This window comes from Lepidochelys olivacea, assembly GCF_965140295.1.
Source record: "Lepidochelys olivacea isolate rLepOli2 genome assembly, chromosome: 1".
NCBI classification, from domain to species: Eukaryota; Metazoa; Chordata; order Testudines; family Cheloniidae; genus Lepidochelys; species Lepidochelys olivacea.
In genome coordinates, this window is record NC_140411.1 from 32,859,696 (window position 1) to 32,877,253 (window position 17,558).

The window sequence follows — 17,558 nt, forward strand, 5'->3', positions numbered from 1 at the left end:
GCAATCTCCACAGGTTTGGCAAGAGTAACCTGCACTGTAGTAGTCCAGCCTCAAGGTGAGAGCTCTGCTTGCAGAGCTCTGCTTCTGAAAGCCAAAGGTATACACTTTTTGCCAAATGTAAATGATAAAAAGAGCATTGAGCAGTCATGTTATGCACTCCATCTGACTGTTGTGGAGTGGAAACTGATGGCCTCTCTGCTTATGGGAAATTGGCCCACATGGAGGTGGTAAGATTGATTTAACTGATCACGAACACAAACAGTCACATCAACAGACGCTACAGGAGCTAGAGACTGACTGACACTACAGCTGCAGATGAACACCTTTTATGACAACCTCCAACATGCAAGTCCTGGATCAGCACTTCGCTGCTCCCCCATTGTGAATTTGCAGATTCTTGATGCTTGCTAATTGCCATCTATTTCTAACACTAGAAATCAAGATGATCTGCTTTTTGTGCTGTAACATTGACCTAAAAGAGAATGTTTGTGAGGTACTGAATTCTATAATGATTATTTGGTATAGGTAGTGGGCAGCACTTCCAAAAGCTCAGGTCTCCTAACCCAAAGACTAAGACCGGGTAGCTGTCACATCATTGTTTGTGTCCGTTTAGCATATTGAATTCTCCTGCCTGATAGGTTATTTTCCAAGAGAGGGTAGTTATAGTCACACAACTAAAGGTGGGATGTGGTTAGAGTGTGTTGCGCTGGAAGGGGATTATTACAGTCAGCATGGAGAGTGAAAGGAGCTGAATGGCAAACGTTTTTAAAAATGAAAGGCATTGTACAGGGTTCCCATTTTTGTGTATATTTCCTGATATACCTCTCCGTTGAAATTTATACAGTGAATTGCATAACACCATACTGACTGTTTGCTCCCTGGCAGAAGTGGATGAAACAAACTGTAGGGTTTGGACAACCTACGGCGTAAAGATTAGAAAAGGACAATGTGATTAAACTCTCGGCTCTATTTCTGTTGCAAATAGACTATACTCTGTAATTGGGGAAAGCCTGTAAAGGTGGGAGAGTTAATGAATCTTCTCAGTCTAGAGGTAAAGGAGAGACAGATTCCTAGGGAGGTTTCCTAGCAACTGCTCAGGATGGTGAAACGCACTGTCATGGAAAGAATGACTACAGACCTTGATACTTTAAGATCCACATGTAAAAGTTACGTTCCTTCAAAGCAACTCACAACCTATTATCATTTATGAAATAGAAAACAAAAAATCACATAATTTATTCCCATCAGAAGTAACTTAAATTAACTTCATAAGTCACTCTGATACCATGGTGGTTGGAGTGGTAGAAGACTCTAAAGAGAACAGAATAATTTACACATTCAGAAGATGTAGACGACCTGAGCTTTGATTCTCCTATGAAATTAGGTCACTACATCTAAGGCAGCAGCTAATGTTATTAATAGATAGCACCACAGTATGTGAAAAATTACCCCAAGCAGCAACCTATAGATAAAGCTAATTAAAAGCATTGTGAGCACACCTGTGACCTAAGATAAATTGCAGTACTGGAACAGATAAAGCAGTGCATTGATATGGCTCTTGTGGATACTGGGGCCACCTGTACACTAATAAATGAGATACTTTGGCGCATAATGTAAACAACACAGACCAGTTGGTTGCCCTAAAAAAAAAGTACCATTATTCCTGAAAAATGGCATCACTGGCCATACTATTAATTATGGGTTGTTTAATGAGGACCAAATGGGCTGGGGTTTGCAAAGGAGGTTAGGCACTCAACTGCCCTTAAAATTCATTAGGAACTGGGCACCTATCTTTCTTAGGCTCCTCTGGGATCCCAGCTATAGCACAGAAGAATACATGTTCAATGCTCTATGGAGCTTTCCTTGTATTATGAGCTGGTGTACACCTTTCAGATACCAAATGCACCATGTGGCTAGGTGACGTTCAGAACTCAAAGCAATGCAGATATCTTTGTAAAAAAAAAAAAAAACTTTGTTGTTATAATGGTGCACTTCTTGGCAAGTGTCCACTGACACTGTGCGTGAAGAGCTACACCATAGCATGCAGCCTTCCCATGGATTAACTGAACTAGAATCTGCTTTTGTTTAGAAGAAAACTCACAAAAAACATGGCAATTTCATGACAGCACTCATTTGAGCTTTTAAGACTATTAGGAGCACATATTGACAGGTACCTCAGGCAATTCCATATCATGCTGGTCGAGTTTTGAACCCTTTTGACACTTCTTGCTTCATTGTAACCAACTTTCTTTTATCCTACCCAAAGGGAAACTATATCTCTGAATTTACTGAAATGTTAGATTGATTTTAGCAACAGAAGTCAAAAAGCAGAAGACAGGGATTCTGGCTTTCGTTACTTTTAATAGCTATTGTATGAGAATTTTTGCTGCACTCCTATTAAGAGATCACTGTCTTTTAAACGATTTCTAAATCTGAATGTAATCTCACTTTTCAAACCTAAACATAAGCTACAATAAGACTGTACTTAGCTTTTATAAAGGGTAAACCAAACCACTTTGTAAAATATGCACACCAGTCTGCACCTCAGTCCTTTCTGGAAACAAAACCCAAGTCTTTTATGGTTCAGTTTGCATAACTATCATCCTCACTATCCTCAACTTTCTCTCTGTCACCCTCAACAGACTCATCCCTCTTCCAAGTCATCCAGAAAGAACCCCTACCCACGACATTCCCAGTGTGGAATCTTCACTCCGCAATCTCTTTTCTGAGGTTGTGGGTTTGGTCTAATCTTGTGAGCTCCCGGTCTTGCTTATGGTCAGTCATGTGTGCTGGAGAAGCTCCTGAGACCTGTTAAAAGTTGTTAGGAAATAAGAGAAAGTGAGTCTGATCAAGATTTAGATACGGTTCAACTAACCAGCCACACTATTTTAGATAAGCCATTTTTCCTTTTTGTCCTGTGTTTGCCCCTTATCTGTAAGTAAAGGATTTTGAATGACATCTGTGAGGGCTTTAAAACACATCCAAACCACCAAGGCAGACCTTTAACCTAGGCTTGCTTCAGGCCAGATATGCCTCTTCCATAAGAGTTGTCTTCAATACTGGATATGATAATCTCCATACAAATGCAATGTATTTCAGTTGCCATTTACAGTGAACAAATCCATTAATATTTCTACTAGGACTGAGCAACACTCCCCAGGTTGGATTTTCAAAAACAAAATGCTTTGGTCTAACTCTGCTCCCATTGAAGTCTATTGGAGTTTTGCCATACACTTCAGTGGAAGTAGTTAGGCCAATACTAAGTGCTTTTGAAAATCCTATGCTTAATCTCTTTGGCACCAGTTCTCCAGGAATGTTCATCACAAATCCAAAAAGAAACTGAGTGTGTGCCAAGGTGGCTTTCATGCCAGCTTTTAGTCTCCTTCTTCCACCAACCCTCCCTTCCCACTATCATGGGGAAGTTTGGGCACCAGGCTAGTCCTTGGTGTAAATTAAGGCAACTTGACAGGCACTCATATGTATGCTAATTGACAATAGCCCCCAGAGAGCAACCAGGTGTAAAGGAGCCCCTACACCAGGATCCAGAAGTAGGACAATATAGGAGCTCTGGTGTCAGCTCTACACTACCTACAACTCCTTGCCCACACTGGGGAATTTTTAGTACCCAACTAAGAGCAACTGGAGCAGCACAAAGCAGTCCTCATGCACCAGTTAATTGTGATCTTCATCTTCACCAACAGTATTTTTCTTGCTTTATGAAAATTTTAGTTCTTGGTTATTTTCCAAGGTTTCAAAACCCTGAACTTTGTATAAAAACAGGACTTACTCAGCCCCAAACGCCACAGAACCCACATGTACTGTCATCCAGAATTTTAAACCCAAGGGGCCAGATAAGCTTTACAGATGTTCTGTTCTAGGATGCCTCATCATATAATTCCTGACTTGCATAGGAGGAAAATGTCTCCAGAGTGCATTCCATATAGTTGGAAAGTGAGGTGGCCCAATTCTCCAAGATATTCTGCTCCCGCAACTCCCATGGGCTACAGTAGGATTTGCAGCTACTCAACACCTCCCATGATCAGGCCACTAATTTCTAAACTCACATCAATTTATATTAAAAGCAAGCAAGTTTAATTTTTTCCCCTCACACATTCCAAGTAATGCTGGTTGTTGCACATACTGTTATTCTGTAATAAACTTAAATGTTTCACAGGGATCCGTTTTATTGCACTGCTCTCTCTCATTTATAGCAATGATTCTTCCAATTGCTGCCAATTTGCCTAGTTATTTAAGCATGCAGATTAAATACACATTATTTTCCTGATGAGAGTATTAGGATTCATATAGTCATGAACCCTGTAGTAGTTAGTGGTAGCAAAGATTTTGAGACAGCTCCTTAGCAATTAAACCAGACTATCTATAATGCTTTTTTCCCCCTTCACAAGAAAGCCTACATTAAATATAGATTATCCTCAAAAGAGAGACTGAAATGTGGACTGATGTTGGTCTTATCCTTTAAATACCTAAAGTTTATATCAAAAACATTAATCTTCTTGAATAATCCATGTTTCATGGATAATAAGCACTGTTGTGCTAGAAAAGTTAAAAACTTTTTATTCCCAAGACAACTCCTCACAGAAATGAAATAGTGTGCATCTCTTTTATGTTCTCCTATTGCAAAATGCTCAAATGTCCTAGAAAGGATTTGAGTGATGTAAGAGAGTTTCTGGAATTCCAGAATAGAATTTAGAATGTAGAATTTCTGAATTGTACCTGGCCAGATGATTGGTCTATGCATTCCAGTATCCTTTCTCCAGCAGTGTCAGATACTTCAGAAGGAAAAATGCCATAAAATACCATAACTTTCTATTATCAGATCTACTAGTTTATTGTAGCATTCACTCCTGCATTATCTCTGGTACTAATGGCATCCACTCTGTCACCCACCTGCCCACTTCTCCAACAAACAACATCTTCACACTTTCTCCTTTGCTGGCCCCATGCAGGGGGAAAAACCCTGACAAAATTGCCTTTTCCTATTTTAAATTCTTACCTAAATTTTAATTCCTAAATTTGAAAACCTACCTCTGGTTTTGGGGCGTGCAAATCATTCTTATTTGGAATTGGTTAGAGAAGAGGCACATTGTTATATCTGATGTATCTTTACCTCATCCTCCAACTTACCCCCTCACCCAGTTTTTCTGTTTCATCCACCGGTTGTGGCCTTTCTGACATGTAGGTTGTAAACTCTCTGGGGAAGGAGATTGACATCTTTGTTATTTGTCTGTACAGCACATAGTACTGATCCTTTTTTGGGATTCCTAAGAGCTACCATAATACAAATAACAGTATTATAGAGGAGGGATTTTCTTTCTAGCCATGCCTTGTGATCATCTTTGAATCATGGATCATGAAGATAGAACAATCAAATATTATAAATGTTGATTAATGGGTACATCCATGCTTAGGTGTTGCAGAACTGAACGACAGATACCATCACCATCGTAGCTAAGCTCTTGGTAAGTGCTTGGATACCACAGAGATTGGAGTCTGCACAAGAATCTAAATAGGGAGAACCAGCTTGAATTGAACATGGGACCAGAAGGTAGAAATGCCTAAATTTTTATCCATGGTCTTAGGGTTAGTTTACCCTATTGGTAAAACAGTGTATTCTGTTAACCATGGGTTGCTAACGTGCTAAAGAGGAAAAAAATATATATACACAGCACAACAAACACTGAGGTCTAGCCAAAAATATATACAAGGTGTCACCTAGCATGTGTGTAAGCTACCATTGGGTGACAGAGATGACATTTTAAAACAAACCACTGAGGGGTTTTATATGATGGCTGCATTGCCAAGTATGTTCACTCAAGCTGTGGTTGGGAAATTGGCAGCAGACTGGAAAAGGAATCAGCTGCCTACCTATTCCTGGAAGATCAGATCCTAACCAATGCCTATCTGTAGTCTCTGACACACGAAACCACAATCATCTCTTACAATTTCTGTTCATATCTGCTTTGTCCTCATTATATGGTCACTTTCCAGTGATAATGCGGTCTATTCCTTTCTTGAAATTATGTTGAGGAAGCACTGTATGCACATTTTGCACTGTTCATGATGCTTTGCACCAGATCTGCATCTAATTTATATTCCCATCACAGAGGAACGCCTCACAAATTAGACCTTTTGTGGGAGATAGCTTAGAAACCCTATTGTTTTTTAATCAGGGATTAGATGCTAAGAATTGACTATGATTCCAGGAGTGTAAAACCTATTATAGTAGAACAGTTTTCCACTGGAAAATGCTGATTCGTGAAAATCGAAACTTTTCATGGGCACATCAGTTTTGACAAAATTTAACTTTGAAGAAAAAGTTGAAACAAAGAGTTTTGAAAAGGTCCGTATCAGAACAAAATGTTTTAATTTTTTTGTTTCAAATTGACTTCATTTTAGATTATAATTTATAATATAACATTTTTAAAAGTCAGTATCAACATGAAAAATTTAGATTTTATCAAAATGAAATGTTTTAATTTACCCCCAATATTTTTTCTTCAAAAATGTTGCTTTATGGAAAATTTCAAATATGATGTTAGTTGCAGATTAGGAGTGAAATCAAAATTCAAAATCATGAATTTCCTGTAAAGCAGAAAGTCTGGTTCCTGCACAGCTCTAATTAATTTGCCCCGTAGTTCAAATTGGATATGCGACGCTTAACTGCCTCGCTTGTTTTGTTGTGTTGCAGCGTATTTCCTTTTTAACCAATTGCCACCCAGAAGTGGTTGCATTACAGTACTACATAAGGGTTGTCAACACATAAAAATTGCATTGTGTTAACTGTACTGATATATACTAGTACAAACTATACTGCTTCCACACTAGGGGTGGTGCCAATTAAACTATTTCCTCAGAAAATCACATCCCTAAATGAAATAATTAAATTAGTATAAAAGCTATGTGTAGCCAAGGTTTAAGGATGAAATTCATCCCTATACTTAACACAGGGCCTCTTTATTAGCATTCCTCTGCACATTCAAAATAGACTTATTCCCACCTCTCAGTGGCAACAGTAGTAATTTAGAGCACTCAGCATCTCTTAATAGAGGACCAGCTTGAGGTCTCTGCACCACTAAGGTCCCATCTAGGCCTTCAGTGTTGGATTTCAGAGGTATATAGGCATTGTGCTGGCTCCTAGCATGGGGGCAAATTTTGTTTGTTATCTTACTGTATAGTTTGTACAAGCAGTAGAGTTTGCAAAGCCCTGTTTAGATGAAAGGCATTATAAAATATAAGGTTTCAGAGTAACAGCTGTGTTAGTCTGTATTTGCAAAAAGAAAAGGAGTACTTGTGGCACCTTAGAGACTAACCAATTTATTTGAGCATAAGCTTTCGTGAGCTACAGCATGCATCCGATGAAGTGAGCTGTAGCTCACAAAAGCTTATGCTCAAATAAATAAAATATAAGATCATTCTTATTATTAATAAGGGGAAATTTGGGGTTACACTACCACCATTAGAATAGTATGTTTCTATACTTGTGTTGTACAACTTCTCTGCTGATTATGAAATGGAAACCTAGTCGGGACAGAGTTTGGAAGTTTTGCTGTCATAATCTAAAATAAATTCAGCAAAAGAACTCTTGTAAACAGGTGCTAGTCACATATGCACATACTTTAAGCACACACAAAAAATGGGATTTAAATGGTATGCTGGCCTCCTGATATGGGTGACTTCCCCCAAAGAGAATATCCCTTCCCCAAGCTGAGAAGCAAAGAAACTAAGTCATTAATGTGTTAAGTCATTAATGTGTAGAGGTCTGATTTCTAATGCCTACTGAAGCCAATGGAACAGCTCCTATCTACTTCAACAGACTTTGGGTGTGGCTGTGGTCTGGTGCATCCAGAAGCCTAGAACAATCATTTGAATTTATTAAATAACATTGCAATTCTCAGACACAGCTGTTCATACTTCAAAGGGCAGTTGTACCGGCATCTTCTTGCCCTTTTCCAGTCACAGTTAGTGAGCACACTGATCACTGTTGACCTCAATCCTAATGAGCAAAAGCTGGGACTCCCACTACTCCATGTTCTTTATTTACAGACATCAGAGGAGTGCACATTTCAGCTGGAAGTACATACAAATTCTAAAGGGGCGGGGTGGGAGACAGGGAATCTCTTGCATTGTCTTATTCAAGATTTTGTTAATTCCCCCCTACTGACCAAAATATTAATCATCACTAACTTTTCCAGCTAACTTGGTCTCCTTCCAAAACAGCCAGCAACTGCAATTAATGCCATTGCTCAGGCCAGAGAGTTTTGGTTTAGTTAATACATTTGCTATTTATTGTCCATTTGGAAAGCATTTCTCTCTGCATGCAAGCATGCGTGGGTAATTATTTCTTAAGCAATGCAAAGGTTTTTCTTTAGTTATTTACTAAGTATATTACAAATAAAAAATCCTGCCCTTTAATCTCTGTTGATAATTTTATTAAAAGCACTTCCCCCTGCATTCCTTAAAACAGGGAGTTAGTATTCTGAAAATTATTTTAATATAAACTGCAAAACCTGCAAAGGGGACTTTGCCACAATATGCAAAGTGCCTATAAACCACCTTGAATGGGGCAGATCTGAAACATTTTAAACTTGTACTTCATCCCTCTTTCAGCAAGCATCCTCTGCAGATTTAATGATCAGGAACATCCTTCTGATGCATGCTGGGAGATATGGCTGCAGGATACAGACCACAGCAGACAGTGTGTCAGATGAGGCAGAACTTCTTGTTAGGGGTGAGTATATTAAATCTCAGGTTTCAGAGTAACAGCCGTGTTAGTCTGTATTTGCAAAAAGAAAAGGAGTACTTGTGGCACCTTAGAGACTAACCAATTTATTTGAGCATAAGGTTTCGTGAGCTACAGCTCACTTCATCGGATGCATACTTCCAGGAGCATCAGATGAGCATCTGACAAGGTCCTGCTCCCTCCTCATGCCCAGGCCACCTGGCCAGTGGCTTGGCATGAGCAACTCTAAGGCTCTATGCATCCGATGAAGTGAGCTGTAGCTCACGAAAGCTTATGCTCAAATAAATTGGTTAGTCTCTAAGGTGCCACAAGTACTCCTTTTCTTTATGTTAAGTCTGAAGACATGATCAACATAAATGATCATACAACTGAATTTAAATGCATGGAGTTTGAGCATATCAGTGCTGTACATTATTCTTAGATTTTACAATACTGATGTCATTTTTGCTTAATGTTTTTGTCTTTGAAAAAGCTGTGTGGTAGACCAGTCTGCAAAACAGGCGTGACTGACAATGGCAATTGGTAAATGGACCCTCAGTTCTTAAAAGATGTAATAGCTTAAAAAGCATATTGAATTTTTTAAAAAATAATTCAATTCTGTGTGAGGTAAATGATTATTTTTCATTTGTTATTATAAATGTTATCTAAAATTGAAGCCATTCGCTCAGGTTTAATGGTCAGGAAATATTAGCTCAGTTCCTAACCTGCGGGGACTGCTCTGTTTGTAGTATAATGAAAGGTATGAGCAATTATTAGGAAGAAATCCAAAATCTTAATATTTTTGAATATATGAGTGAAACTTTGCCTTACAGAGATCACATTGGCAACTTGCTAGGAGCTGGCAGATGAAATTAGGGTTCAACCCTGCAAGCTGCTGAGCACCACATGAGAGGTGCTGAGTGCCCCTAGTTCCCATTGACACAAGTGAGAATTTAGAGTTCTGAACACCACTCAAGAAAAAATGCTCAGGGCTTTGCAGGATCAGCGGGGCCTCCAACTAACACAAAGTGAAGCAGAGCTTAGTCACTTCATTTGCAATATGTCTTCCTTGCTGACTTCAGATCATACAGTCTTAGAAATGGAGGGCTGGAAGGGACATCAAGAACACCATACCAAGTTCCATCTTGATCAATGCATGATGGCACCTGTAGTCTCATGTGTCCCCCACCTTTGCATTAGAATGTGGGAGGCTGCACTGTAGAACTCCTTATGTCTCATTTAGGCAGCAGGCATCACGCTGGCCATGCTTGTTATATGGTATGCTAAATTTTAAAATGTAATACACTGTGGGATATTGTATTAGCATGTAGGAAACCCCAAATAAAAAATATAAGACGACTAGAGAAGATTTTAAAAAAGTAAAATCCTTTTAGCTTATTCCACCACTTGTTCAGGCTTGATTTTTTTTTTTCTATCTGTCATTTGCATGGAGAAAATATGCTCTGTGGAGAAGAAATGGTGTTTCTGGCAGAGTGTGAGGTTCTTTACTTATTTGATGGGAGGGGCTGTTAAATGTTGCATGAACTCAAGGACTACAGGGCTTCTATTAACCTAACTTCCGTGAACGTCATTTCACCAGTTAAAAGTTTCAAAAATTGCTCAACCTACTAGTACCTAGAATTCCACAGTCTTGCTTCTAAATTACACAGATCTGACCCCTGCTCCATAACCTCCTATGGTAAGCTAATTATTTCTCCCCCAGTGGGGTTCATTTTACATATGTGAATTTACTGTAGTTTGCTATAGAAAATGTTTCTCAGAATAGGAGGTCTGTATGTGAGAGTAATAAAAGCATTATCTGAGGTATTAGAAGGAATTGGATTCATGTGTCCCTAACTTTGTGATGAAATTAAAACTATGACATGAAATTAAAACATGATTCAGTTTCAAATATGCCATACTTACTATGCTCCATTATCCTTGTCTCTGAGGCTGGCAAATAAGAGGATAAAATCAGAATTATGTTTGTATCTGTTTTACAACTGGTTTACATTGTGTGTCTGTTTTTGTACTGATGTAAAGTTCTGCTTTCATTAAATTATGTGATTTGGTTAGTTTGTTCAAGAAGTGAATTTCCTATTAGATAGTTGTAATACTTATGCAAATAGCACAGAGCAGATTCTACAGTGTCAGCATTGCTTTTGCCAAGGGCTGGGTGATTTTTTTCTTTGTTTTTGGCCTTGCGGTAAATATTTAAAGCAGATTCCATGTAGTTGTCACTCGTTCTTTCTTCTTCAGCATTTTTCAAAAATTAATCCAAAATATTTAAGAGAATCTAAATATTTGTTTTCCTTTATACTGTTAAAAATTATTGTAATTCAGTCCCTGTGCCCCTCCCCAGCATTTTTCTCTACATTGCTCAGTTTACAGTGGCACTCAGTGGTTTGCAACTTGATAGTCCCAGGTTGCAGTGTCATGGCAAGCTTCTCTTGGTTGAGTCCTTGAGAACACTGGACACTGATTCAGCAGAAGAGGTCAGCGGTGCAAGGTTACTCTGAAGACTTCCAGTTTGGGGTGTGGAGGAGGCTTGTCATGTGTCTAGGAAATTCCCTACCACTGTGCCGTTTTGTCAATGAAAACCAAAAGAGTACTGCTATATACTCCCTAGGTAGTATAACTTCTCAGGGATAGCTATTGTCTGTAGTTTAGATGTTATACTGTAAGGCTTGTCTGATCTTTTTTGACATATGTGAATATGTGAGATTGTCTTCACTTACTGTACCCTCCATCTCCTCGGTAATACTTTTCACACACAGAGTAAGTTGAATCAAAATCACTTTACACTTCCTCTTTTAGATATTCAAGGATATAACTGGTTGATTATTTGCAAGGGGACTACATTATGCTACTACTAATCAGATGTGTTGACTGTAAGTCAAAGGAAATTATTTTGACTCTTTATAATGAAGGAATAGAGAGACAACTGTACATTATCCTGCCCTCATCAGTTGGAGAAGAACAACACAAAGTCTTTGCAAATCCCAGTTGGTATCACACCTCAGGTGTAACACTTCAAAGACAGCAATGTACCACCACATTCTCAGGCACGTGCCGTGTCTCAGAACATTGTATTGTATAGAAAACATATAGTTCCTTTGTATATTGTGTTCACTATGGAATAATATGCACCAATCTCTGTCTAGCATATTCATTTGAACACAGTATGAGTAGTAAGGCTTTAATTATTTTTCATTATTTATATAGTGCCTTCAGTATGTACTGCATTGTACAATGGAGGAAGTTTGCTAAAAAAATAAATGGTTAGACAACTTGGGTTAGCTCTTTTGTGCCTGCAGAATGAACAGCGCAGGGCAAGTCTAAATACTTTTGCCTGTAATTGCATGGTATCATAAATATAAAGGGAAGGGTAAACCCCTTTGAAATCCCTCCTGGCCAGGGGAAAGCTCCTCTCACCTGTAAAGGGTTAAGAAGCTAAAGGTACCCTCGCTGGCACCTGACCAAAATGACCAATGAGGAGACAAGATACTTTCAAAAGCTGGGAGGAGGGAGAGAAACAAAGGGTCTGTGTGTCTGTCTATATGCTGGTTTCTGCCAGGGATAGACCAGGAATGGAGTCTTAGAACTTTTAGTAAGTAATCTAGCTAGGCATGTGTTAGATTATGATTTCTTTAAATGGCTGAGAAAAGAATTGTGCTGAATAGAATAACTATTTCTGTCTGTGTATCTTTTTTGTAACTTAAGGTTTTGCCTAGAGGGGTTCTCTATGTTTTTGAATCTAATTACGCTGTAAGATATCTAACATCCTGATTTTACAGGGGGGATTTCTTTATTTCTATTTACTTCTATTTTTATTAAAAGTCTTCTTGTAAAAAACTGAATGCTTTTTCATTGTTCTCAGATCCAAGGGTTTGGGTCTGTGGTCACCTATGCAAATTGGTGAGGCTTTTTATCCAACATTTCCCAGGAAAGGGGGGGTGCAAGTGTTGGGAGGATTGTTCATTGTTCTTACGATCCAAGGGTCTGGGTCTGTAGTCACCTAGGCAAATTGGTGAGGCTTTTTACCAAACCTTGTCCAGGAAGTGGGGTGCAAGGTTTTGGGAAGTATTTTGGGGGGAAAGACACGTCCAAACAGCTCTTCCGCAGTAACCAGTATTAGTTTGGTGGTGGTAGCGGCCAATCCAAGGACGATGGGTGGAATATTTTGTACCTTGGGGAAGTTTTGACCTAAGCTGGTAAAGATAAGCTTAGGAGGTTTTTCATGCAGGTCCCCACATCTGTACCCTAGAGTTCAGAGTGGGGGAGGAACTTGACAAATAGTTTGCACCTATAATTAGGTAAAGAAAGGTGCAAGTACTCAAATTTATGTACATCAATTTGTCAGATGCAAATAAGGAAGCTAATCTTCTGAAAATTTCCTACCATATGTGCAGGTTTTTAAAGGGTTGTGGGCCTTTTGCAAATAAAGTGTACTACCGTTTTGGGTGTTCACTGGATTTCATTTAGCATGAAATACACTTTTTTTATTGACGTCTTTGTTAGTGACAAAACCATAATTTGAGCTTCCCGCACATACTCTTCAAAAATGTTGTTAAAAGTTTTCCACCAAAAGGCTGGCAAGAAGCAAGACTCTTATCCCTCGACATAGTTTCAACATTTGACACTCAAAGCTGAAGACTTTGATGGGTACTTTAGAAATCTGATTAAATATCACATAAGTAATACTAAGGCAACTTTCTATTTAGTCCATAATAGCCTCTCTTTCTCCCAAATACCTTTCTGTTCTGTCCCTTGTTGTTATTTATTCTCCTTTCTGTTTTATTTTTATTTTTTTTAAATATGGCAAAGAATGGTGATGTCATTACCTATAAACATTTTATTGACAGTGCCAGTGTTTGCCCTATGAATTAGTGCACTCAACTTTCAGCTTAGAATTTAAAGCATTTAAATCCTATTATGATTTGCAAGTGAAAAACAGTTTAGTTGTTTCATCCTAGTGAATATTTGTCCTCAGAAAACTACTGCACAGTTTGACATAATTGAAGTGTCTGTGTTCAAATGGGGCTCAGCCACTGTAATGAAAGAAGACAAAACCAGAGGTGCTTTGGCAGAGTAACATGAAGAACTATGCACAGTTCCTCACCACACTGTTTGGTTGTAGGTAATGCTGCTCCTTAACTTGTGTAAGCATCAAATACCCTTTTCAGAAATTGGCCTAGAGAGTTCTCTGTCCCTTTGCATCACAAGAGAACCCTTTCTGTTGAACACCTGTGACAAAGATACAAGTTATAATCTTTTGCTTCCCACATACAAAATTCCATTTTGTGCCTAGATTTAATTCTTAAAGGTTTACAAAATGCATGACTTGAGTTATTGATTACTAGTTCTAAATATTGGCAAAACTTGATTGTGAATTCTAATAAATCTTTAGTGGTAAACTTGCTGTCATCAGGCCAAATTCTACTCTTGGATACATACACGTGGCTCTCACTGCCATATTTCAAAGCTCTGTGCACTCATCTGAGGACAAAATTTTGCCCACAGAGACCACGAATGTGCTGGTGCAGAAATCAATCAGCGGAATTACATGTGTGTGGAGGGTAATAAAAATATCCTCTACTCCTTCTAGATATGACTGAATAGTGCAAAACAAGAATGGTGAACATGCATTCTGTTTCTGACTTTCACCATGTTCACACTTCTCTGGAAAAAACGGTGCAAACAGGTGTTTCTCCACAGCAGTGTTTTCAGAGTAGCTGTTTGTCATGTAAACAAGGGTATTCACAGAGAAAAAAGATATGCCGAGGAAGTGCTTGTCCGTGTTTGTAAAGTTTCAGTCATCCAGTCAAGGAGGAGACACTATTTTTGGTTTTTATCAATCAATGCGTATCATACCCCATTCTTGGTACTGATCCAGGAACAGTTTTCCCTTGCCTAATGCCCTCTCCGTTACCGATCTTTATTTTATTTGTATACATCTTCAGCTTCCTGTGATTTTCAACCAGCAAGGGATTGAAAAAGAAGAATTTTTCAACTTGGCTGGTTTTCCAGCTATAATTGGCACCACTGCGTGTCTCTGTACTTATTTTTCACAAAGAAGAGATTACAAAAACAGAAGGCTCTAATGCAGGATAAATATGCATGTCATGTTCTGACACTAATGATGTGATCACAAATGTTGTTACTATACTCACGTACCAACCAGGAGGTTTACATTCTGCGGATGTCTCTGCTGATTCCTAGCCAGCGATGTGTTAGGTTCCCTCAAGACAATGCCTGGTTGGTAAGTTAATTTGTTTTCAAAGACTGTCTTCCACAAAGGTTTGTTGTGTTTTTAAGTTTCCATTATGTGATAGAAATTCCAAAACAATCTTTATTCATTTCTTATTACAGTGAATATCTCCATGATCTGCTACCTCCGTCAACCTTCAGTTAACCAACATTAAGTCATCAGCTAGCTCTATCATGGAAAGAACTGACATTGTAAAGCAAATACTTTTGTTGTCTTAATACTGCAGATCAGCATTGGTCCTGCCAGCCACATCTGGCAAAGGTAAATAGAATATTTTGCTTTGAGGAGGGGGAGGAAGTTTCTGGAACACTATAACAGCTACAGCACTAAACATAACTCAATTTTACCAAAAAGACCTTCCAAAGCCACAATCCAGTTCCTAATTAATTGAAGTTTGTCTTTGACCTTGTTAGAATAAGGCCCAAATTAGGCCTTCTCTTCTACAAATAATAGTTTCTGTACATTCTTCTGTTCCCATTTTTTGTTGAGGAAACAATGCAGTTCCACTGTAAACAGCAGGGGGATGATTTGTTGGGGCTGCACAAGGGTGAAACATTTCCTACATAGGATGGAACACATTTCTGGGTGATCTCCGCTTGCAGCCCCAGGACTGGGGATTACTCTGTTTTCCCCCTCTTCTTTGGGCTGATTGGGACTAGGGTTACAGTAGCAGCTTCAGGGCAACTCAGGCAGTTTTCGTGAATCAGTGCATTAAAGTGTATACAGTAGTTATCAATACGGAGCATATTATGATACAATGTTGCAGGGATTGAGACTTCACTTTTAAGCGTTTAGAAATAAGAGAAAAAGGATTTTCCTATAAATATTTATACCCAATATGGGAATATTGAAAGTAAAATTACAATTAAAATCTCATGTACAGTTTTAGGTCAGTTTTAATAGTTATTATGGTATTACACAATAATAATGTTCCAAGCTCACCACAGGAGGTTTAGCAAAGTAAGCTCACAAAATAAAAGGCTTTGTATGTATTTGTGAATGTATGTGTGTGTGCACTAGCATAATCTAGAGGCTCAAATCAACACCGCTGAATTATCTCCATTTTAACATTGATCTAGTTAATGAAAGCTTTTCTTAATCACAGAGAAAATACAGCAAGGTACCAGTCTCTTTGAATTATTCGTTTTCTTCTAGATGTTGTTAGTTTGGGTCATGATTTCTTTATTGTCAACACAAGGAATCAAAGAGTTATTAGCAAACTCCACTTGAAACACATAACCTGCATTGCCAGAGATGTTCTGTCACCTGAACCCTATCTGTAAATTAAAGCTCACATATTTCTCTTGCAAACTTGGATCATGGTATGTTAAACCCAAGCTAATAAGTGGAATCAATCGCACACCACTGAATTATGTGCTGTATTACAGACATCAGTAATCTATCCATCACATAGCACATCTGCTGCAAATGATCAAACCTCTTTTCAGATTGCTCTATATAAATGCTCCAGCTTCAATTTAACCTGCTGTCTCTTTCTCCAAACATGTCAGGTGGTATCTTCTATATTGTTCCAACAAGTTTGCTGTCAAAGCATGACAGGTATAATCTTTCAGTCTCTATGGAGCTTAAATAGTACATTAGAAGCAATACTCTGTAGCATTATGACTTAGATTACAAACTGTACAATCATATAACAAAGAAAAAGGCCACTAGTAGTTTGTAAAGATACTAAAATGACATATTACTAAGACACCTTTGTTCATAGGTAGCATTGTATAAAATACAAATTTTAGTGACCTGGAATTTCCTTTGCTCATGTCAAAAAATAAAAACAAAAGTATTCTTGTTCTTACCCTGCTTTCCCATTCTATTGATCAATTTGTCACACAAAACAATTATTTCAGTGCTTCTCTCTGGTCATGGTGTGGATTTGGGAAGAAGGTAGGGAGGTGAATAAGTTAGTTTACATGGAAGGCAGAGGACACTTTCAGGAGGAACTTTGGGTGTGGTCTCTGTGTGACCTCATCCCTAAAAAAATGATGTGAAGGGTGCCATTAGAGCTCCTATTTCCCCGATTCTCAGAGCCAAGGTGATGGCCACTAAGAACGCCATTTTCATAGACAGATGCATAAGCAAGCATGTGACCAGGGGTTCAAAAGAAGACTTTCCAAGGCACTTGGAGACCAGGTTAAGGTTCCATGTTGGATTAGAACATCTGATTTGTGGAAAAAGGTGTCCCATACCTAGGGCCCTACCAAATTCACAGTCTATTTTGGTCAATTTCACAGTCATGGGACTTTTAAAATGGCAAATTTCATGATTTCAGCTGTTTAAATCTGAAATGTTATGGCGTGTGTTTGTAGGGGTCCTGACCCAAAAAGGATCTGTGGGAAGGTCGCAAGGTTATTGTGGGGGGGGGGGTTGTGGTACTGCTACCCTTACTTCTGCGCTTGTGCTGGCAGCGATGATCTGGAGCCCAGATCTGAAGACAGAGCAACTGCCAGCAGCAGCCCAGAAGTAAGGATGTCATGGTATGGTATTGTCATCCTTATTTCTGTGCTGCTGCCTGCAGAGCTGGGCCCTCGG

At 38.7% G+C, this 17,558-nt stretch overlaps 1 protein-coding gene across 1 annotated transcript in view; it reads left to right on the plus strand.

Moving 5' to 3' along the window:
- The window catches only part of CNTN5 (contactin 5), a 998,629-nt gene that overhangs the window by 916,506 nt on the left and 64,565 nt on the right, over positions 1-17,558 (plus strand). The window contains exon 16 of the mRNA XM_084613389.1: positions 8,629-8,749. Within this exon, the coding sequence (XP_084469515.1) occupies positions 8,629-8,749 (121 nt within the window). The remainder of the gene's footprint in view (positions 1-8,628; positions 8,750-17,558) is intronic.